The sequence below is a fragment of the Aquarana catesbeiana genome, linkage group LG13 (assembly GCF_042186555.1).
Source record: "Aquarana catesbeiana isolate 2022-GZ linkage group LG13, ASM4218655v1, whole genome shotgun sequence".
Taxonomy (NCBI): domain Eukaryota; kingdom Metazoa; phylum Chordata; class Amphibia; order Anura; family Ranidae; genus Aquarana; species Aquarana catesbeiana.
Genome location: NC_133336.1, coordinates 152,280,865 through 152,303,679, shown reverse-complemented (window position 1 = coordinate 152,303,679; position 22,815 = coordinate 152,280,865). Strand labels below are relative to the sequence as shown.

The 22,815-nt window shown below is 43.1% G+C and overlaps 1 protein-coding gene across 3 annotated transcripts in view; it reads right to left on the bottom strand.

The window, feature by feature from the left end:
• Nucleotides 1-22,815, bottom strand: part of VTI1B (vesicle transport through interaction with t-SNAREs 1B) — a 452,048-nt gene that overhangs the window by 241,201 nt on the left and 188,032 nt on the right. For all 3 annotated transcript variants that reach the window (XM_073609936.1, XM_073609937.1, XM_073609939.1), the window contains exon 3: nucleotides 21,464-21,652. In XM_073609936.1, coding sequence (XP_073466037.1) covers nucleotides 21,464-21,652 — 189 coding nt within the window. The remainder of the gene's footprint in view (nucleotides 1-21,463; nucleotides 21,653-22,815) is intronic.

Here is a 22,815-nt window from a genome sequence, read left to right as displayed (position 1 = left end):
CTGCTATTTCCTGTGACGTCCGCCCCTTTTTTTCCCTTTTACGTCAGTTCTTGACCAGCGCGCGGCTCCTCTGAGCTGCCCATTGTAAACATAGTAGTTGCGTCGTATTGTGCGCATGCGTCATGACGTGGTGACGTTGCCGTGCGCATGCACAGTACGAGGGATCATGGAACGCATGACGGTCGGTATTCCGCAGTACATCCCAGACGCTGTGACGTTAGGTCGCAGTTTTCTGTTAGCGGAGACCCGCCGTCATACCACGAGGCCTAAGGGGGTTGGATCATATGACAGAGAGGCTTGCAACGCGCTCGGGCCCGCCATTTTGGCCGACCCGGAAGTGCCAATCTGAAAAATTCAAGGAGCTGGATTCTCATTACAGGGGTCTTAGTCTCTATATAAAGGAGTTTGGCTGCAGTGGGTAAGTACCCCAGACGAAGTCCTGTGTGACGAAATGCATCGGGAAGGCTCCACTGCCACCATTTTAACACACAAGCGCTTTTTCTACCTTGAGATGTAAGTGTTTCTCTTTAAATAAATTTTATGTTTATACGGAATTACACTATATGGCCCCTTCTTCATTTCATGTGGGTTATGTCCGAGGACGTTTATACTTCTATATGGAGAAGATATCCCTGGGAAAGAACCGTTAGGATTCCACCTTCAGTTCGTCTTTGGGGTTCCCCCTCCATTGCCAGTGGGCAATTTAAGCCTGTTTGACCGATACAGCATACGCTTTGTGGGTCCCAACTTTCTGGTAAGCCTCCATTCACTCGGGTGGTGGTATTTGCACAATCGTATGTTTACACACATCGGATCTCCTTGAAGGCTTCCAAGACTACATAACTGTTTTTTGTGTCTCCATCAATGCTGCTAAAATTTTGCCTGACCCATATAATACATACTTATCGTGGGTCCAATATTTCTGGGACGCCTTCATTCAGTTTTGGGACAGTATTGTCACTAATATAATTGTTGATTCACGTGGTGATAAACGGTTTACATCATGATGGACTTTGATTTATTTAACATGGACATTCACTAGCATTTAAAGTTATTTTGTGATATTCTTTTCATTATTTACACATTTTTTTCACTTTGTATCACTTTTAGCGCTACACTTGTCTTTATATGGTTTATAGCAAAATTTCTATTTGTTGTGTTAGCTGCTTACCTTATTTTGAGCAAGCGCAAGGTTTTTTTTTTTGGTTTTATGTACACATGCCCCTCACAGTTAGAAACACGCCCCTAGGACACACTTAACCCCTACACTGCCACCTAGTGGTTAACCCCTTCACTGCCAGTGTCATTTACACAGGAATCAATGCATTTGTATAGCACTGATTGCTGTATAAATGACAATGGTCAAAATTGTCGCTCTTTTTTTGTTTATAGCACAAAAAATAAAAAGCGCAGGGGTGATCAAATACCACCAAAAGCAAGCTCTATTTGTGGGAAAAAAAAGACGTCAATTTTGTTTGGAAGCCACTTCGCATGACTGCGCAGTTGTCAGTTAAAGCGACGCAGTGCCGAATCGCAAAAAGTGCTCTGGTCAGGAAAGGGGTAAATTCTTCCAGGGCTGAAGTGGTTAACAGTGCATATACTAAGCCTCTCTCTGTACAAAGAGTGACTTATTATCATCTAGTTTTATTGTCAGCCTCAAATCTGTGTCTCCAACGGTGTCAGACTCTAAATCCAGCTACCTCTTTGTCTGAAGCTGACACTGATGTTGATGACGCTAATGACTGCATTGACCATGATTGTACTACAGCTATTGACTAAGTGACCAAGCCTGGACCTGACTTGCAGGATGTTCCCATACCAGGGTTGCCTCCCTGTGCAAACTTCTTTGTGGATGGATCGATTAGAAGGGATGATGGGCTCACATTAGCTGCTAGTGAAGTGGTGAATGGTGAGGGAAATCTACTGCATGTTTCAATCCTGTCAACTTCCAGATCTGCACAGGTGGCTGAGCTAACTGCTTTGTGTGTTGCTTTGGAATTGGCACAGGGAGATACTGTAAATGTCTACAGTGATTCTGCTTATGCAGTTGGAATACTGCATAGCTTTGCTCAGCTGTGGGAGGAACAAGGTTTTCCAACTGCAGCAGGAACGTCAATACAACACAAGGATTTAATCATCAGATTGTTAGCAGCAGTGCAAATGCCCTTGCATGTTGCTGTTATCAAGTGCAAAGCTCATACTCGTTCTGATGATTGTGTATCAAGGGGTAATGCTTTAGCTGATGAATATGCTGTTGATTTACACATTTTGTCTGCCTTACATGAGAACTCGCCTCAAAGACCATCCTGGTGCTTTAAAGGGGCTGTTTTTGGCCTGTGAAAGTGGTTGCTCCTCTGACTCTGTTTCCTTCTTTGAGTCATGGGCCTTGCCATGTCTCAACAGGAGGGATGTGTCGAATTATTAACCACTTCAGCCCCGGAGGATTTGGCTGCTCAACGACCAGAGCACTTTTTACAAATTGGCATTGCGCTGATTTAACTGGTAATTGCCTGTTCATGCAATGCTGTACCCAAACGAAATTTGCATCCTTTTTTTCCCCACAAATAGAGCTTTCTTTTAATGGTATTTGATTGTATCTGCAATTTTTATTTTTTGTGATATAAAGGAAAAAGACCAAAAATTTTGAAAAAAAAAATTCTACTTTTTGTTATAAAAACAAAATTAATAAACTCAATTTTAGTCATACATTTAGGCCAAAATGTATTCAGCCACATGTCTTTGGTAAAAAAAAATGTCAATAAGCGTATATTTATTGGTTTGCGCAAAAGTTATAGCGTCCACAAACTAGGGTACATTTCCTGGAATTTACACAGCTTTTAGTTATGACTACCTACCTCATCTCTTGAGATGTCAAAATGGCAGCCCCCCCCCCCCCCCCCCCAAATGACTCCATTTTGGAAAGTAGACACCCCAAGGAAATTGCTGAGAGGCATGTTGAGCCCATTGAAGAAAAAAAAATTACACGAAGTTGTCACTAAATAATATATTGCTCACACATGCCACTGTTATATGTGGAATTACACCCCAAAATACATTCTTCTGCTTCTCCTGAGTATGGGGATACCTCATGTGTAAGACTTTTTGGGAGCCTAGCCGCATACAGGACCCCAAAAACCAAATCACCGCCCAGGATTTCTAATGGTGTAAATTTTTGATTTCGCTCCTCACTACCTATCACAGTTTTGAAGGCCATAAAATGCCAAGATAGCACAACCCCCTCTACTTTCTAAAAAGGGGTCATTTGGGGGGGGGGTGAACTCTCCTGGCATTTTATGCACAACATTTAGAAGCTTATATCACACATCACCCACTCTTCTAACCACTTGAAGACATAGCCCTTTTTGGCACTTTTTGTTTACAAGTAAAAAAATTTTTTTGCAAGAAAATTACTTTGAACCCCCAAACATTATATGTTTTTTTTAAAGCAAAGGCCCTACAAATTAAAGTAGTTGGTGTTGCAGTTTTTTTTTTTCACACAGTATTTGTACAGCGATTTTTCAAACACAATGTTTTTGCACTAAAACACACTATATTGCCCAAATGTTTGATGAAATAAAAAAAGATGATCTTATGCTGAGTATACGGATACCAAACACGACATGCTTTAAATTGCACACAAATGTGCAGCGGTGACAAACTATATACATTTTTTAAATCCTTTAAAAGCCTTTACAGGTTACCATTTTAGATTTACAGAGGCGGCCTACTGCTAAAATGACTGCCCTCGATCTGACCTTCGCGGTGATAGCTCACATGCATGGTGCAATTGCTGTCTACATATGACACCAGACCGACGCTTGCGTTCGCCTTTGCCCATGAGCATGGCGGGACAGGGGTGCTTTTTTTTTTTTTTTTTTTTTTATACATTATACATTTTAAACATTTTTTTATCATTTTTATTGTTATCTCAGGGAATGTATGATAGCAATAGGTAGTGACAGGTGCACTTTTTTGAAAAAATTGGGGTCTCTCCTCTGCCCTCAAAGCATCTGAACACACCAAGATTGGTGTGATAAAATGCTTTGCCAATTTCCCAATGGTGCTGTTTATATCCGGCAAAACCTAAGTCATGAAATGCTCGTAGCTTCCGGTTTCTTAGGCCATAGAGATGACTGGAGACGTTCTGGTCTCTGATTAGCTCTATGGTCAGCTGGCGGAACCACTGGCTGCATTCTTTGGTTCCTTGTTGGGACAGGAGAGCCAGAGAAAACCATGGAACAAGGTGAGGGGGGGGGGGGGGGGACGTTCCCTCCCACTGCTTATAAATGCAGTCTAGAGGCCAATTACCTGCTAGGATTGCTTTTACATGAAAGCCGACCGCTGGCTGAAAAGAATGATACCAAGATGATACCTAATTCTGCAGGCATCATTCTGGTATAACCACAAGCCTGTTGCTGGTCCTTGTTGGGCATACATTGTAATGTTCTTTTTTCCATGCAGCCTGTGGATTGAATGTATAAAGTAGATTGAACGGTGGGTATGCCCACCATTAGAATACCGCCCTTCATCCACCCACTTCTAATGATGGGCATACATGCACCATTTTTTTCTGCAATATAGAAAGATCTTGCGAGCCACAGACAGATTAATGCCTACAGAACAAACAGATGGTAACAACCAGCTGCAAACGCTGATCACGCTTCATAACCGTGCAAATTGCAAGATAATTAAATAAATGCGTTTGCGCTAGAAAAAATATGGTAATAAAAGTGAAAATCTGTATGTGAAAAAATAAATACCAATATATCTAAAAGAATAATTCATAAATAACAATCTGTGATAAAAATGAATTAATAAAGTGCAGCGTGCATATATGATGCTGAAATCCAAATGCAAACTTAAGTTGAAAAAGTGCACACTCTTTCCAAAGAATTATTAATAAAAAAAAGTTCATAAATAATGAATATGAAGTGCAAAAGTAACACAGTGTCCATCAATAGTGACATCCAACATGCTCATCCAAAGAGTGTGATGAAAACCATGCTTCAGTGCTCTCCGGTGACTCCCCAAAAGCATATGCGCTCACCTCAGAGCATGTGACACAGTAACCAAACTATGTCGAATCACGCTTTGGAGCCACTCCTGGGCTCTGTAATGATGTGCAGGTGCTGACCTCCAACTTGCTCAGTAAGTATTGTTCCAATTCATAAATAAAAAAGAAACTCCATAGTGTAACATTGTAAGGATTTATTCTAAAAAAACACACTCCCCACAATGGGGTACTCACATTGCACAGCTGTGTAAGTGCACCATCCTATTCAAGGCTTCCCAATGAAAAACAGACCGCTGGTATGGAGTGTGGTATGGTATACTCGTCTCGTCTCTTCCTCCGTGCTGACAGCTCCGTCCTGGCCCCTCCCCAAGGAACGATACTTACTGAGCAAGTTGGAAGTCAGCACCTGCACATCATTACAGAGCCCAGGAGTGGCTCCAAAGCGTGATTCGACATAGTTTGGTTACGGTGTCACACGCTCTGAGGTGAGCGGATATGCTTTTGGGGAGTCACCGGAGAGCACTGAAGCATGGTTTTCATCACACTCTTTGGATGAGCATGTTGGATGTCACTATTGATGGACACTGTGTTACTTTTGCACTTCATATTCATTATTTATGAACTTTTTTTTATTAATAATTCTTTGGAAAGAGTGTGCACTTTTTCAACTTAAGTTTGCACTTGGATTTCAGCATCATATATGCATGCTGCACTTTATTAATTAATTTTTATCACAGATTGTTATTTATGAATTATTCTTTTAGATATATTGGCATTTATTTTTTCACATACAGATTTTCACTTTTATTACCATTTTTTTTCTAACTGTGGTGGTGAAATCACCTCCGACAGTGTATCGTAGGAGCAAACGATGTTGCTGTCAAGATAAATAAACCCATGCTGCAGCTGAATGGCGTACCTGCTAAGCAAATGATGGTTAACAATAAAACAAAGTAACATTACAGTATAACAGTAAGACTTACCATACCTGTAAAGCAAATACAATAAAACATTGCAATCTGTGCCTAAAAAAAATATATGCCGAAGCATGGGGGCAATTCGCCCCTAATGTTAGGAGCAAATCGTTCCTCCACCCCTGCCCCCATGCTTCAGCATATATGCTCTTTAACTGTGGTGGTGAAATCACCTCCAACAGCGCTAGAGTCACGGTTTTATGTATCGTGGGAGCAAACACTGTTGCTGTCAAGATAAATAAACCCGTGCTGCAGCTGAATGGCGTACCTGCTAAACAAATGATGGTTAACAATAAAACAAACATTACAGTATAAACATACCATACCTGCAAAGCAAATACAATAAAACATAGTAAAAATAAAACAGAGAGAACGATAGATATAGAACAAAAGTGAGCGGACAGTAGAGAGCGAACATAGGAGAGAGAACAGAGAGAGAAGAGAGAGAGAGAAGAAAAATACAGCCACAACAATTTTTGGCTTTTTTTTTATTTTTGTGTTTTTTTTTCCACTTTTATAAAAACTGTAAAAAAAACTATAAACTGAACGTTGCAGATTAGGGCCTCTCAAAATGTGATGGCCATCACATCTTTCGAGACCCTGTGTACGTGTGCCTAGGACTGTGTGATGCTGTACCCTACGCTAATACTCAACTAGTGTGTGGTAGTCTTCAAAACAGTCACCAATGCAAAGACCAGGTTGGTCAGGACAGGAGGGACAATAAAAGCGTGTATCATGCCTATGTCCGTGGTTTCTACAGACACGACAACTTCTTTGGGGGTTTCTTTGGGTAGGGGTACCAGAGAGGACATGTGGAAAATGCCTCTCATGCAGGCGGCTTACTGCATTTGCGTTGGGAAGTTGGGCCACAGCACCGTCTGGAAACAGAAGGGCTGTGATGATCTCTTCCTGGAATTTAAGGAAGGATCTAGTTCGTCCTGAAGCTTTGTATAGCACAAAAGCATTCAGCAGAGCCAAACTGAAAAAAATATACAGACACTTTTTTGTACCAGCATCTGGCCTTACCGGCAATTAGGTACGGCGCCAACAACTGGTTGTTGAGGTCCACCCCTCCCATATTAAGGTTATATTCGTGGACACAGAGGGGTTTCTCCACAACACGCCGTAGGAATTTGGACCATCGTGTCTGCGTGAAGGGAGGACAGAACGAAAAACCGGAGTTAGACTTACCGGTAACTCCTTTTCCAATGGTCTTCCAGGACAGACCTTGAAAGATGGAGTCCCTCCCATTGACACTGGAAACACATTGCCAACAGTTCAAAAGGCGGTCCCTCAGGTCCCTGGTCAGTCATTTACCAAGAACCGAAGGATAAAACTGCAAAACAAAACCATAACAGGTAATAACATTAGTACATCAATATAATCAAAAGGTTGGGATCGTGCTGTCCTGGAAGACCACTGGAAAAGGAGTTACCGGTAAGTCTAACTCCGGTTTTCCCCAGTTGTCTTCCAGGACAGCCCTTGAGAGGATCCTCAAGTACTCACCAGATTAGGGGGGACCACGGCTTGGAGGACTTTCCTCCCAAAAGCCTGATCCCTACTGGACATTAAGCCTAGTCGATAATGCCTTGTAAAAGGTGGAGAAGCTTGACTATGTGGCTGCTTTACATATTTGCTCCGGGGTGGCACCAGCTCTTTCTGGCCAGGATGCCGACAATGCCCTTGTGGAGTGGGCTTTAATACCCCCAGGAGGATCTCTGTTTATTGCTTTATACCCCTCTGCTATTGCTAGCCTAATCCACCTAGCTATGGTGACCTTAGAATCTTTTTGCCCCTTATGTTGTCCGGAAAAAAGCACAAAAAGTGAATCTGTAACTCTGAATGGATAGGTTACTTTTAGGTATTTTAGGATATACCATCTCACATCTAATAAATTAAATTGTTTTTCTTTTTCGTTTGAGGCGTTCTGACAGAATGAAGGGAGGACAATATCTTGTGACCTATAAAAACTAGATGCCACCTTTGGTAAGAACCCAGGGTCCATCTTCAGGATGACTCTGTCCTCTAGAATCTGGAGGAATTGCTCTCTGATGGAGAGAGCTTGGATTTCACTAACCCTACGGGCTGAAGTGATTGCCACAAGGAGTACTGTTTTGAATGTAATCAGTCTTAGAGAGGCCTCTGAGATAGGTTCAAAAGGTGACCCCAAAAAGGCCTTTAGAACGATTAATAGGTCCCAGGATGGAGCTATGTTAACTCTGACTGGTTTGTGTCTAGAGATTGCCTTACAGAACCTAGCGATGAAAGGATCTTCCTGTAACCGTTTCTCTAAGTATACACTTAAGGCAGCTATCTGAACCTTAATAGCACTAGGAGTTAGTCTCTTGTCTATCCCCTCCTGGAGAAACTGTAGGATATTTGTTGTATCTCTGTTTACCTCACCTCGGCTATTTAGCCAGCTATTAAACTTCCTCCAGACTTTCCTGTAAATAGCTCGGGTGACTGGTTTTTGACTCTGTAGCAAGGTCTGAAAGCACTCTGTCAGGCCTTTGCTCCTCAGAATTTCTTCCTCAGTAACCACGCTGAAAGGTTCAGCATGGTTACTTGCGGATGAAAGAGAGGTCCCTGTGACAGAAGATCTTGTCTGCAGGGAAGCATCAGAGGAGGCTGATCTGTCAACTGTAGTAAAGTTGTGAACCATGGTCTCTTGGGCCAAAATGGTGCTACTAGGATTAAACACGTTTCCTCCACTAGAAACTTCGCTAGAACCCTCGGGATGAGGAGAAGCGGAAGAAACGCATAGGCCAAGCTGATGGTCCATGGAGTCTGTAAGGCGTCTACTGCCAAGGGTTGATCTCCTGGGCATAGCGAGCAGAAACTAGGAACTTTTGCATTCTCTTTGTTTGCAAAAAGGTCCACTTCTGGTTTCCCACAGTAAGCTGCTATGTGGTCGAACACTTCCGAGTGCAGAGACGACTCTTGATTCAAAACTAGTTGTCGACTTAAGAAGTCTGCAGTGCTGTTCTGCTCCCCCTTCAGGTGTATTGCAGAGATGGATTCTAGATCGGATTCTGCCCACTGAAATATGTGTCTGGCCACCAACATTAGCTGAGGACTTCTGGTGCCTCCCTGCTTGTTTATATAGGCTACAGCCGTCATATTGTCTGAGCGGACTTGTAGATGGTGACCTTGTATTGTGTTCTGAAAGGCTAGTCGAGCTCTGGGGATAGCTGTTAGCTCCTTCCAACTGGAGGAGAAAGGTTTCTCCTCTGGCGTCCACCTGCCCTGGGCCCAGAATGAGTTGAGATGGGCTCCCCAACCCCAGCAGCTTGCATCCGTAGTCAGTGTGGATGTGATAGGGAAGACCCAGAGAACCCCTTTGTTTAAATTCTCTGTGTCCTTCCACCACCAGAGGGAGCGTTTTACTTTGGTTGGGATCCATACAAAATTGTTTCTCCGAGTGGGCCATGAGGAGCAAGTCGTCTAGATATGGAATGATCAAGACTGACTGAAGTCTTAATAGAACTAGTGCCTCCCCGAGAACCTTTGGAAGCAGACGTGTTTACAGCTGCGATTAACTCCCGGAGAGAGTTAAAGGTGGATGCCATCTCATCTTTAAAGGAGCCAAGGAATTTAGCCAAGGGAGAGTCTGCCTCTGTTTTAAGTAAGCCTGCAATACTCTGTCTGCATAAGGTTTTGTTAGAGCCTGAGGACAATTTATTTCCACAATTAGGGCACTTTTTGCGGCCTGACTTATCTTCCCTTGGAGCCTCCTTACCCTGAAATAAAGAATAGACGACCTTAGCATCAAAAAAACCTTTTAACCCTCTTTAAAGACACCCGTGCTGCAACCACCACTGCATACACCCGGGACCGTGAGGTATCTACCACCATGGGGTACTACAAATCCCAGCCTTACAACAAACCACATGAAAAAAAAACACAGTATAGGACTTGCCCAGCAGCCTACCTGGGTTTGGCTGCTGCCTGCATCCACCGGAGTGTCCTGGGGATTAGCCTCCATGGTCCCCCTCTCGAGCTCCGTTTTCCGCCGCTAGTGGGCTTTCCCCTTCCTCCTTGTTCCTCTAGAGACCCAGAAGTCTCATCACACAGCGATGACGTGGTTCCGCGGGAAACTACGCAAACGGCGTCTCTGACCCCCACCGCAATTACAACAAGGAGCTGGGATGGACAAATCCACCTACACCGCTCCTGGGGGGAACCTGCGTCACCCTGCCACTGGCACACATCGGCACTGGAAAGAGGGGGGGTAACGGGTCTGCTCCTCTCAGCTGGACAGTACCCGAGCCCAAAATAAGAAGGTAAGGACTAACCTGGTGCCACCGGATAGGACCCAGTCCCCCTGTGCGGCTCCACTCCTTTCACGCAGCCCCTAAGAGATGTAGTCCTTTCCTGGTTCCTGGCAACATGTTCCTCCAACGGAGGAAACAAAAATGACTGACCAGGGACCGCCTTTTGAACTGTTGGCAATGTGTTTCCTGTGTCGATGGGAGGGACTCCATCTCTCAAGGGCTGTCCTGGAAGACAACTGGGGAAACACTCTTATTATCCCTCCACAGGGACGTTGCTAGGTCTACAAAAGATCTGGGGCTAGAGCCCATAGCAGCGCAGTAAAGAAACTCATACGCTTGGGCGGGCATACACATGTATAGAATGTGAATGTGTGTGTGTGTGTGTGTGTGTGTGTGTGTGTGTGTGTGTGTGTGTGTGTGTGTGTGTATATATATATATATATATATATATATATATATATATATATATATATATATATATATATATATATATATATATATATATATATATATATATATATATATATATTTATAATCGTTACATATCCTATGGTTTGTAGTACCCTCTTTAATGTTTTTTATATATTACATAGAATTCCTATGTGGCTCTAGATGGTTCTTTGGACTATTTCCATCTACACCTGATTTCAATACCCACTGGGATAACACATTCTTTAATTACATGCTTTGTTTAGTGAAGATTACATAGGTGTGTACCACTAATTGAAATATTTTGACTGATTGTACTGTTTGAATTTAATTATCCTGAATTACAATGGTTGTGAGATAGATTTCTCCACCCTATAAATTCTTCAAATATTCACTTATTCATTATCTGTATCCTTAAAGTATTTTCTCTTTTATGCAACAGTCTTTTTATGTGACTTCATTCTTCCTGGTTCCTGCACTCGTTCAAGAGATTGCCAATTTTGGCCTCTTTGACGCCCAAAATTCTGGTGCCAGCTATGTGGGCGAGTTCACCTTTTCACTCCTAATTAATCATTTCACTTGAGCTTAACTCCTAATGCTGGGGGATGTACTGAGGGGTATATCAGACCTTATCTCCTTCAATTTAAGATACATGACATTATACCATGAAGGCTGGTTATTAAAAAATCAATAATAAAATTAATAAAAATCAAGTGACGTAAAATCAACTGCTACCACCTGAATTCCGGGTTGGCCGGTGAATGGGGGAAGTAGGGGTGCTGCAGACGTAGTGGGCTCCCAATTAGGATTGGCGAATGCAGCAGGAAGGGCACTATGGGCTCGACGGGCCTGTCTGTCTGTCTTCTTGGTGGCAGCGGGACTCGTCAGCTTGAACTGCACTTATGGGACTCGCCACGTCACCAAGTGATACTGCAGTGCTGGATGTACGACCAGGATGTAGTAGGCTGCTGGTGCTTGCCAGTTCACCAGAAGGATGAGTGGCACTAGTACTGGCTCTCTGCTCCATACGAGGGACCTGCGGTTCTTTCACCTCAATGACAGCAGAAGAACGGGATCTGGCACGCCTGACCTTGGAAGGGACCACATTTCCGTCGTCAGAGCTATCTGTCAGGGTGCCACTGCTGTCTACAGGTTCGTATTCGGAGCCTGAATCTGAGAGATGAGTGACTTCCTCTTCACTATCTGTCATGCTCAGAAACCTGTAGGCCTCTTCACTGGTGTACCTTTGATTTGACATTTTGGTCTCTAAATTTACTGGTACACTAATGAGACTCACAAGAAAAAAAAGCACCTGACTGTCAGCGACTGATTCAAACGCTTCCAAAAAAACTTTTAGCGTTCGCAGGGATCAGGCCTGACTCTGCGAACGCTGCAGTTATGTGTTTAGTGTTTTGTAAGTGACAGGGATCGATTGATACTGCACTTGGGTGGGCTGGGCGGAGGGGCTAAATGCAGGTGCTAGCAGGTATCTGGGCTGATCCTGCTAACACTGCGTTTTTGGGAACCCTAAACTGTTGGGGACAATAATATAGTTCTGATCAGATAAGATATCGATCTGTTCAGACACTATACTTCTAAGGGAGGCGTATGGTGCGTGCGTGGGGGTTAAGCGCTACTGGCACTAATCTGACGCTGCCTGGGGCAACACAGACCCTATCTGATGCTAAAACCTAACTTTGATCACCCGCCAGGTGATCAGGGGGTTAAACCTTTATTGGGTAAAATACAGCGGGTGCTCTGACGCTATAAAAAATAAACTAGCTAAACTGCGTCACCCCTGACACTTATACAGTGATCACTGGTGGCGGGGTAATTAAGTGGTTAAACCTTTATTAGGGGGGGTCCCTAGACCTAGCTGGGCCTAAGAATAATTACCCTAACGCTGATTTTTGTCACTAATGACACCAGTACAGCGATCAAAAAAATCTGAATGCTGTACTGGGTGACACAGTGACAGGGGGTGAAGGGGTTAACTGGGGGGGTGATCAGGGGGTGAAATGTGTGCCTACGTGACCTGGTGTCAGTGTAGTGTTGGTGCACTTACTATTAGAGGTTATCTCTCCTCGGTCTGGAACGGAAAAGACAGACACGAGGAGAGATGACATCACTTCCCCTGTCAGTGTTTACTGATACACGACAGGGGAAGGATCTCATTCGCCAAGACGATCACCAGTTCCAGGCCAGATTTCATTGGCCTGGGCCTGGAGATTGATCAGTTCTGGATCGAATCTGATCGCCACAGCCGCCGTAGTATGACGGCGATACGTCTGCCTGTGCCATTCTGCCGTAGTACAAATGCGGCGGCTGGTCGGGAACAGGTTAACAGGTACTGGTGGGCCCCAGGTTTTCAGACATATGCTGCTAAAAAGATTTGTGAATGTGTTACATGCCAAACCCATAACGTTGGGAAGCCAGTACCTACCCCTATGAAGTATATTTCACATACTGAAGAGCCATTTCAAATTGTGCAAATTAACTTTTCAGATATGTCCCCCTGTGGAAAATTATGCCAGAACTGTAGTAAAATGTTTCACTAGAGAAATTATCCCTAGATTTGGTATAGGGGAAGTGTACTCCTCAGATAGAGGAACACACTTTTATAATAAACTCATGGCAGAAGTGGTAAGCATTCTAGGGATGAAAGAGCAGTTACACACCCCATATAGGCCACAGGCTAGTGGTTTGGTGGAACACAGTAATCAATCTTTAAAGAGATACTTGGCAAAGTTGACAGCTAACGGAACAAGTACATGAGTAGAAGCCCTCCCAATAGCATTGACTGCCATTAGAACCACTCCTAAAGAAAAATATGGACTGTCACCTTTTGATATAGTTTGGGCGACCACCCAAAAGAGTACCTATGCAGCCTGTACAGCCAGAGACTGACATTATTAAGTGGTCAAGATGCCATGATTGACTATGTGCAAAAATTGGCAAATGTGTTTTCGGATACCTTTTCCAGAGCCAAAGCAGGACAACCTGTGGACACAAGTGAACAGACTCACGGCCTAAGTTTGGGAGATTGGATATATATCAAGAATCACACACCTCAGACCTCTGTATCTCCCAGATGGAAAGGACCATTTCAAATCATTCTTGTGTCCCCTAATGCAGTAAAGCTGAAGAGCTACAAATACTGGGTGCATGGTTCTCATTGTAAAAAGACTGTAGCTCCTGTGGACAATAGAGTCCAGACCTCGGTGGGCAAGTATTTTTCTGTTCCTTTACCTTACAGGTCACCTCCGCTGACCCGTGCCCGAGCAAGAAGACAACATGAATCTTCTAGGAACTAAACCTGATGTAGGCCTCTGGAGCATCATTCTCTGTGGTGAGACAGTGGTATGGATTACGGTTATGACATATGAATGGATCCAACAAGAAGAACAGGGTAAGTTATCTGGTACCTTCTCAATAAACACAATCATATTGGAAGAAATGGTATACTTTGAATCTAGCCCTGAGCACCGTTTAGGAAGAGAAGTGAATGAGTACCATGACCAGTTTGCTGAACCTTTTCATAACTCCTTTGTATCTATGTATCTACAGGCTGTGAAGAAGTTGAACATTAGCGATTGCTGGATATGTATGCATGCACTTATCTCATACCAGACTATACCATTACTGGGTGTTCCTAGTGGGTTGGAGGACATAGAAGATAATGCACATTTCAGTGATGTTAGTATCTCACTAACTGATAGATCCATTTCTCTTATGTTACATATGAATGTTCCTATGACGCCACCTGCAGTATGCATTAACTTTACCCGAATATACTCGCCTGAAATGTTAGAGAAGGGTTTTCAGAGTACCACCAGGGACATTGGTAACTCTAACTACATTAAAGGAGCTGCCATAAGATATTGGTTTCATGGAAAGGATACTGCTTGGAGCACAGACAGATACAAGCAAGGATTTAACCCTACAGGATTTAACCCAACGCCAAAACTCTAGACAAAACAATTTAAAACTGCTGATGTGTTTACAAGGGTATAATTTCAAGAAAGCCCGTTTTGCTCCACCAGGGTATTATTTCATCTGTGATAAAAAGGCTTATACTTGGATTCCATTAACTTCAATGGGGGTTTGTTACTTTGGCAGAGTCGTACCCGCTACTTGGTACGTGGAGGATAATGAGTTTAAGGAAACACAAGTACACAAGATACCTATACACTTCCAGCATAGGAGAGATCTGCCTATTCAATCCAACACTGGCATCAGAGGAGACAGTGAGGATGATGAAGTGGCAGATGATGATGAGGCGGAGGTTGTTCAGTTACCCACCAACATACCAGAGAATTCCGAGACTAATGATGAGAGAAGTGATGTCGCATCACATGATAGAGTAATTAAACCTCTGTTCTCTATACCATGGGTAAACCGGTGTTGCATTAGGAAATCCTTCAGTTTTATCACGATTTGGCAGAACTGATGGACAATATTACTGCTTTATGTGAAAAAAACTTTGTAGATATTGCTACTGAACTAAAGATGATAAAATAGGAGTTACTCCAACACCGATTGGTGTTGGACTATCTCACAGTAAGTCAGGGAGGAATGTCTGCCAAAGTGGGAATAGCATGTTGCAATTACATCGGAAATTATACGAAGGCTGAGGATGCCATCATTTCCCATATAGAAAAAGTGCAACAGTTAAAACTAGGTTTTAGGAAATAGCATACTGAAATCGCTTGGGTTGAAGGAAGCTGGGAGAACTGGCTCTCATGGCTCAATCCCCTCAACTTGTTTTCAGGACTTGGAGGAGGCTTTCTGGAATATTACACGGCATATTATATATAGTTGGATTTATTGTACTTATAATCCTTATCATCAAATGTGCACCAATAATGTGCAAATATTGTTTGAAAATGATTGCAAATGTTTGTACCAATACAGTACTCATCCTTCTGAGCCCTCAAGGTCACGCATGATGACTGCCTTTGAGATGGTAGCTTGTATACCTGAAGGACAGGCTAAAGACACAGAGCAAGTTTAAAGACACAGAGGGAGCCTAATACCAAAGAGTTTGAACCACAGGAGGGACTATTAATATACAGAATATCTGGAGTCCGGAATTATAAAGCTTCTGGAAGACTCCCGCAGAAGAGTTCCCTCTTATATTGAACTTTGGTAATATGTTCTAAACCTCTTAGATATTAAGCAATGTTATTGTGTTAAAGGAATTGTAATGTGCTGCCAAGTGATGTCTGGACTAGTTTGATGGTACATCGGCTCTTTTCTGGGAAAGAGCTATTATCAAAAGAAGTCCCTTTTGGACGACCCCTCTTGTGTAATCATAAGATTGATGTAGTATGACAAATGAACTAGAGGTCAAGATGACCATACGCAATGTAGAAATAATTAGTTAAGGATGACTTGTGCTTTGCGATCATGCCATACATAGACAAACATTCTGTAATTTCTGTATAAAAGCTAAAGTTATATTTGTATCAGGGCCACTCCCTGTTGTGCTGTGGACCAGCTACGGTGCAGCTGTATCTGTATGCGTATGTATTATTCCAAGTAAACGCGTACTTGCAAAGAATGCTACTGGATCGTGAGTGCCTTTCATTTCAAAGCATGAACATAAACGGTCAAACTTAACAGGCACTTTATAGTTTCATCCCACATGGAAGGGGATTATCCTGTATCAAACATATTCTATCTCAAAAAAAAGCCGTCACGAATGGAAATACAAATGAATTTATCATTGATTCATTAGATTTAATTTTGAATCATAATTACTTTGTATTCAATGGCTCCCATTTCCTCCAGGTGCAGGGCGTTGTGGTGGGAACTTGCTGTGCCCCATCCTACGCTAACCTGTACCTGGGGGAATGGAAGCGCATGATTAATATATCAGAGGACCTAGCTCCTTTATTGGAGCATGCAGCGCTGTGGTTTCGATACACTGATGATATCTTTATGGTGTGGGATGGCCCTAATGACCTCCTACAAACCTCCATCGTACACATCAATAGTACCTTCACTCTTATGCCGTGGACACACGGGCGGACTTTTCGACCGGAGTGGTCCGACGGACCAAATCTGGCAGACAATCCGACCGTGTGTGGGCTCCATCGGACCTGCAGCGTACTTTTTCAGTCAAAAATCTGACGAATTTAGATTTTGGACATGTTTCAAATTTGTCCGACGGACTCGAGTCCGGTCGAAAAATCCGCTCGTCTGTATGCTAGTCCGACGGACGAAAACCCACGCTAGGGCACCTATTGGCTATCAACTTCCTTATTTTAGTCCGGTCGTACGTTATCACGTACGAATCCGTCGGACTTTGGTGGGATCGTGTGTGGGCAAGTCCGTCAGACCAGTCCGGTCGAAAAGTCCGCCCGTGTGTACGCGGTATTAGTTTTACTATGTTACATGATGCGCATACAATTACCTTTCTTGATGTTCAAATCCATAAAGACCCAGATGGCTTACTATCCAGCAGCCTTTACAGGAAACCCACGGCAGGCAATTGTAGTTTCCACCCCCAGCCCCTTATCAGATCAATACCTTAGAATTCAATGAAACTGCTAAAATTATGATACCTTTAAAAAGGAAGCAGACAAACTGAAAGACAGACTCCTCTCTCATGGTTACACCTGTATATGCCTTAAAAAAGGCTATTAGAGAGCCATCATCAAGACACGTCATGACTTGCTGTATAAACCATCTGCCCCACAAGCAAAAAGCAACCCCCTACGCATTACCCGTTTTTCTAACCAACATCAGACTGTTATGCCCCGTACACACGGTCGGATTTTCCGACGGAAAATGTGTGATAGGACCTTGTTGTTGGAAATTCCGACCGTGTGTAGGCTCCATCACACATTTTCCATCGGATTTTCCGACACACAAAGTTTGAGAGCAGGATATAAAATTTTCTGACAAAAAAAATCCGTTGTCGGAAATTCCGATCGTGTGTACACAAATCCGACGGACAAAGTGCCACGCATGCTCAGAATAAATAAAGAGATGAAAGCTATTGGCCACTGCCCCGTTTATAGTCCCGATGTACGTGTTTTACGTCACCGCGTTTAGAACGATCGGATTTTCCGACAACTTTGTGTGACCGTGTGTATGCAAGACAAGTTTGAGCCAACATCCGTCGGAAAAAATCCTAGGATTTTGTTGTTGGAATGACTGAACAAAGTCAACCGTGTGTACGGGGAATTAGACGCATTGTTCAGAAATACTGGCACGTGCTAACCATGGATCCCATAATTGGCCCCTTAGTACCCGAGTGTCCAGCATTCACATTCAGACGAGCTAGGTCTCTGAAAGATAAATTGATTTCAAGTGAATATAAAGGTAGAGCCAATAGAGATCCCTGTAAGAGACTAGGGACCCTTAAAAGTGGTGGTTGTAATTACTGCAAGTACATGGATATGTCAAACATCATCATACTACCAAATAGGGAGAAATTTGTACCGCAACATTTTGCTAATTGCAAAACAAAGGGAGTGGTATACCTCCTTTGTTGCGACTGCTCCTGCTTTTATGTGGGAAAAACTAAAATGGAGTTCTGGCAACGAGCATACCATTACATACTGAGTATGCAATCGTGTAATCCAAATCTCCCCCTGGGAAGACATATTATCACAGTACATGGGGGCGTAGTACTTTCTAGATCTTAGATTGAGTGCACCCCGGGATGCGTGGGGGGGATTGGAATAAAATCTTACTACAACAGGAACAAAGATGGATATTTAGCACTTTCACCTAGCAGCAAAAGCAGGGCGCCCCCCTCCCCCAAGGCACTCACGCCCCATGTTGAGGGCATGCGGCCTGGTACGGTTCAGGAGGGGGGGGCGCTCGCTCGTTCCCACCCCCTTTCCTGACAGGCCGGGCTGCGTGCTCGGATAAGGGTTTGGTATGGATTTTGGGGGGGACCCCCACGTCGATTTTTTGGCGTAGGGGGTTCCCCTTAAAATCCATAACAGACCTAAGGGCCTGGTATGCCCCTTGTGGGGAACCCACGCCAGTTTTTTATTTAAAATTTGGCGCGGCGTTCCCCCTCATGATTCATACCAGACTGCTGTCAGCACTGCCTGTCGCTCATCGCGAAAGGAAAAAAAAGTTTCCCCTTCCCGATGAGCGAGCCAGCGTGACATGCACAGTACCCTGTCGCTGGGATCGCGCTGAAAACACAATCTCGCGGCGGTCAGGTACTGTACACCTGGATGGTTCACCCCCTAAGGGCAAGCAGAAGCGCTAAAGGTACTTTTTAGTAGGCAATAGATACAGTTTGGTTTTGTCTGGTGCAAATACACCATTTAAGCCAAGCTATATGATACATTACCTGTTTTTTACACACATTTCAAGCCATTCAGTGTCAGTGGCCTTTTTCCCCGCTTCAGTCTCAGACTATCTGCTGGGCCATGAATGAGGGTAGTTCCCATTACTGGACAGCAAAGGTAGAGCAAGGGCTGGGAAGCCTATTTATTTTCTGATACATAATTATCCATTGAATTATCTGTTTAATATAGAACTTTTGGTTACCATTCTGATCATTCTCGGCAGATTGGTCCAGTGAATACTCATTGTCTTTTTGGGTCGCCTCTTTCCCATCTTGGGCCCTTTGTGGGTGTAGTGACAGGGGCCTTGGCAGCAACACTGGCTGGATCTTCGACAGCGCACAGCGGCACAAAAACCCAGTTATTTTTTTATGAATGTGGTTTATCTCTACAGGGTTAGTATACAAACATTTATATCATGGTTCCATTGCCTTTTCTCTATATATACATATTTTTTTCTTTATATTGACTTTTTTGTCTAACTTTTTGGCATCTATAGAAAAAAGTCTCACACTATAGCCATCTACCCCTGAAGAAGAAATTACTTTAAATTTCAAAAACGCGTTGGAATTTCTTCTGTCCTATTATATCTTTGACGGTTGAGAATAGTTATCCCTGTTTGCACATCCACACAATTGTGCTTAAACCGCACAAGATTTATGATGTATACATGTTCTATGTCTTTTTGTACAGGAATACATGTTAATAAAAATACTGTTGCAATTTTTAAACCCATCTATGTCTTTGCCCTAAAAAATTGCATTTGAGGGTCCATTGTCCATAATCTGACTTGCATGTAAAACATTTTTTATGTTTAACTTTAATCATTTTAAGATGGAACCATATGTTAGCAGCTAAACATTTGAATTGCACATATTGAGTATCTTATAGAGTCACATTAGTGTTATTGATAAAAGAGGTCAGTCACAAAACATTTAAATAACCTGAGTTAACTAATAAATTAGAGGACACTTCTGTAAATAAGTGATGCGTAGGGACCCAAGAGATCGAGGCTGATAAATATTCACTAAAGCTGGCCACACATATTACAATATAGGAGCTTGCATAGCATTGTACCCACGATTAGCAGATTTGAAGGTGTAATGTCAAGCACCTGCACAGTCTTCCTCCAGCTTTGTGCCCATATCTTCGTATGGGCGTTCGGTTACAAAGTTAGAAGACTGAATAAACTACGAGCGTGCTGATCAGTTCAGTTCATTGATACTACAAGTCCTTCAGCTGCTGTGACAGATGGGACTTGTAGTTTTTTTATTCGTGGATCTCTTTAAAAGCATGACACTGTTGTGTGGGCGATGCCCTGTATATATGTGGGGTAAATCGACCCCGTGCTTCAGATGCAGATATGGCTGTGTATGGCCTCAGCCAGCAATGCTCGTAAAACTCAAAGCATATCCCTCTGTGGTGTGTACTTGTCTCAATCCAGAGCACTAAGTGTAATTTCTGTCTGCTGCCTTGTTCCTCTGCTATCAGATTGAGTCACTTCTGAAAAGTTTTCCTTACACCAAGAGAAAAAAAGATGATGGGGTGGGAGCTCCAACACACAGCCTGTGATTGAGAGCATTAGCTCTGTGCTTGTGTGCTGTGTGAAGGGGTGTATCCCTTCCCTCCAATCAGCTCTCAGAGCTCTCCTCACTGAGCTCTGCAGAGTGAAATTGTGTGGTCATGCAACACTGTACCCATATGAAATTTTTATAATTTTTTTTAGACAGATGGAGATTTCTTTTGGTGGTATGTAATTACCACCGGGTTTTTTATTTTTTGCTAAACCTTTGAGAAAAAAAACGAAAATTTGGGAAAAAGAAAACCCTTCTTTGTTTCTGTTATACAACTTTGCAAATAAGTCATTTTTCTTCTTCACTCATGTGCGCTGATGAGGCTGCATTGATAGGCTGCACTGATAATCAGGGCACTGCTGATCAGTGACCTGATTATCAGTGTAAATGTCACCCGTAAGTGGAAAGTCAGTTATGAGTGGCCTGATTATCAGTGTAAATGTCCTCTGTAATGCCAGTTATCGGCTTTCCTTTCCCCAGACACTGACAGTGCTGAGAAAAGGAAATGCTGATAACTGGCATTTGATTGGCCACAGCTGATCACATGGTAAAGAGCCTATGTCATTGTCTCTTTACCCCGATTGGTGTTGCACGGGGGGGGGCAGCGCACGTGCTGTGCGATTTGAAGGACATAACATGCATCCAGTCAGAACGGCAAAGTCCCCGCCTGGCCTACAGCAGATTAACGGCCGGGTGGGGACTTTGCCGTTCTGACTGGACATCATATGACGTCCTTCACATCACGCCGCGCGTCCGCCCCCCAGCACAACACCAAGCAGGCAAGGAGACAATGAAGGCGTTATATTAGTCATATACAGTAACATGGTACAAAAAAAAGCAGCAAAAGATGTGATGCATATAATATGAAAAAAAAACTTACATTTTGATCATCTTCCACACGTGCAAATCCTTTCTTGATGTTCTCATGAAGCAGTCCAGTACCTCTAAATACGTTTCTTGTCTCTGACTGAAAATTAACAAGGACTCGTCTATACACACGCAGCTTGCTTATCATCTCACTTTGAAAAGATGGTGGAGCACATTTTAATTCCTTTTCCATTTGTACAAGCTATAAAAAAAAAATCAAATTGTAAGTCAAGATTATTAAAACATATGCAGGGCTCTGAATAAGAGTCTATCCACAGATCTTCCATATTTTGTTGACCTACATATGTAGAATTAAATAGACTTCACTGGGATTTTATGCACCTAAATTTACACAAAAAAATCCATAATCTCTAAGGCCCCATTCCCACTTTGTCCAATGTGCATTCACTCTCGCTTTTTTTGCGCAATCTTAGCACCTTCCCGCATGTTGCGCATAGGGCAGCCAATTCAAGAAAGCTCTCGCACTTTTTTGGGCGTAAAACGTCTTGCATTTTTTCAGTGCGCATTTGTCATGCACCAAAGCGCATGTCTGCTAACGATATTTGGGGTGCCTTTATGAATGAATGGCACCCTAAGCACGTTTTGTCATGATTTTAGTGCAATCTAGAATCTCGAGCAGAATCGCACAATTCTGCATCGTTTAGATGTGAACAGGACCTCAGTAAAAAACGTCTACATAGTTTTCAAAGCCTTTTTTAAATAGAGTTGTGAAAAGAAATTGCTCTGGTAGAAGCAACTGCCTTGCCACACACCATTAGTAAAATGAGATCCATCTAGAATAAAGCCCAACTTGAGGCCTTCCTTGTAGACCTCCCAGCTGTATTTTGTGCTTTAGTTTATTTAATGCTTTATTCCTTAACCACTGGCCCCAGGTGGACGTACCCGTATATCCACTGGTTTAAGTAGTTCTGCCGGAGTCACAACTGCAGCTGCAGTCATGACCCTGGTATATTTTTTTCAGCTGACGATGATGGATAATGTAAAAGCAATCTGAGCAGCTAAGTAGCCGCTGGATTGCTTTTACATGTGGTGGAAGGGGGCTCCCTGCCACTTTCCCGTTCCATCAGGGGAGCCTTGGACTGCTGGAATGGAGTTTTAGTAGCTAGTTTGAAAAGTTTTTTTCACAAATATGGTTTATTGAGGTTATTGAGGTAGAAAAAAAATACGACAGGCGCAGCTGGCACAATCAGAGCAGCAATGTACAAGAAAATACCATAATCAGTACAGTGTGTTGGGTCAGAAACTATGACATCAGTGCACATGGTGGAAAAAGACAAAAAAGCATGAGGTATGCAATCGCCAGTAGGCAACACGTATGGCAAAACCAAGGGGTGGTATTGGTAT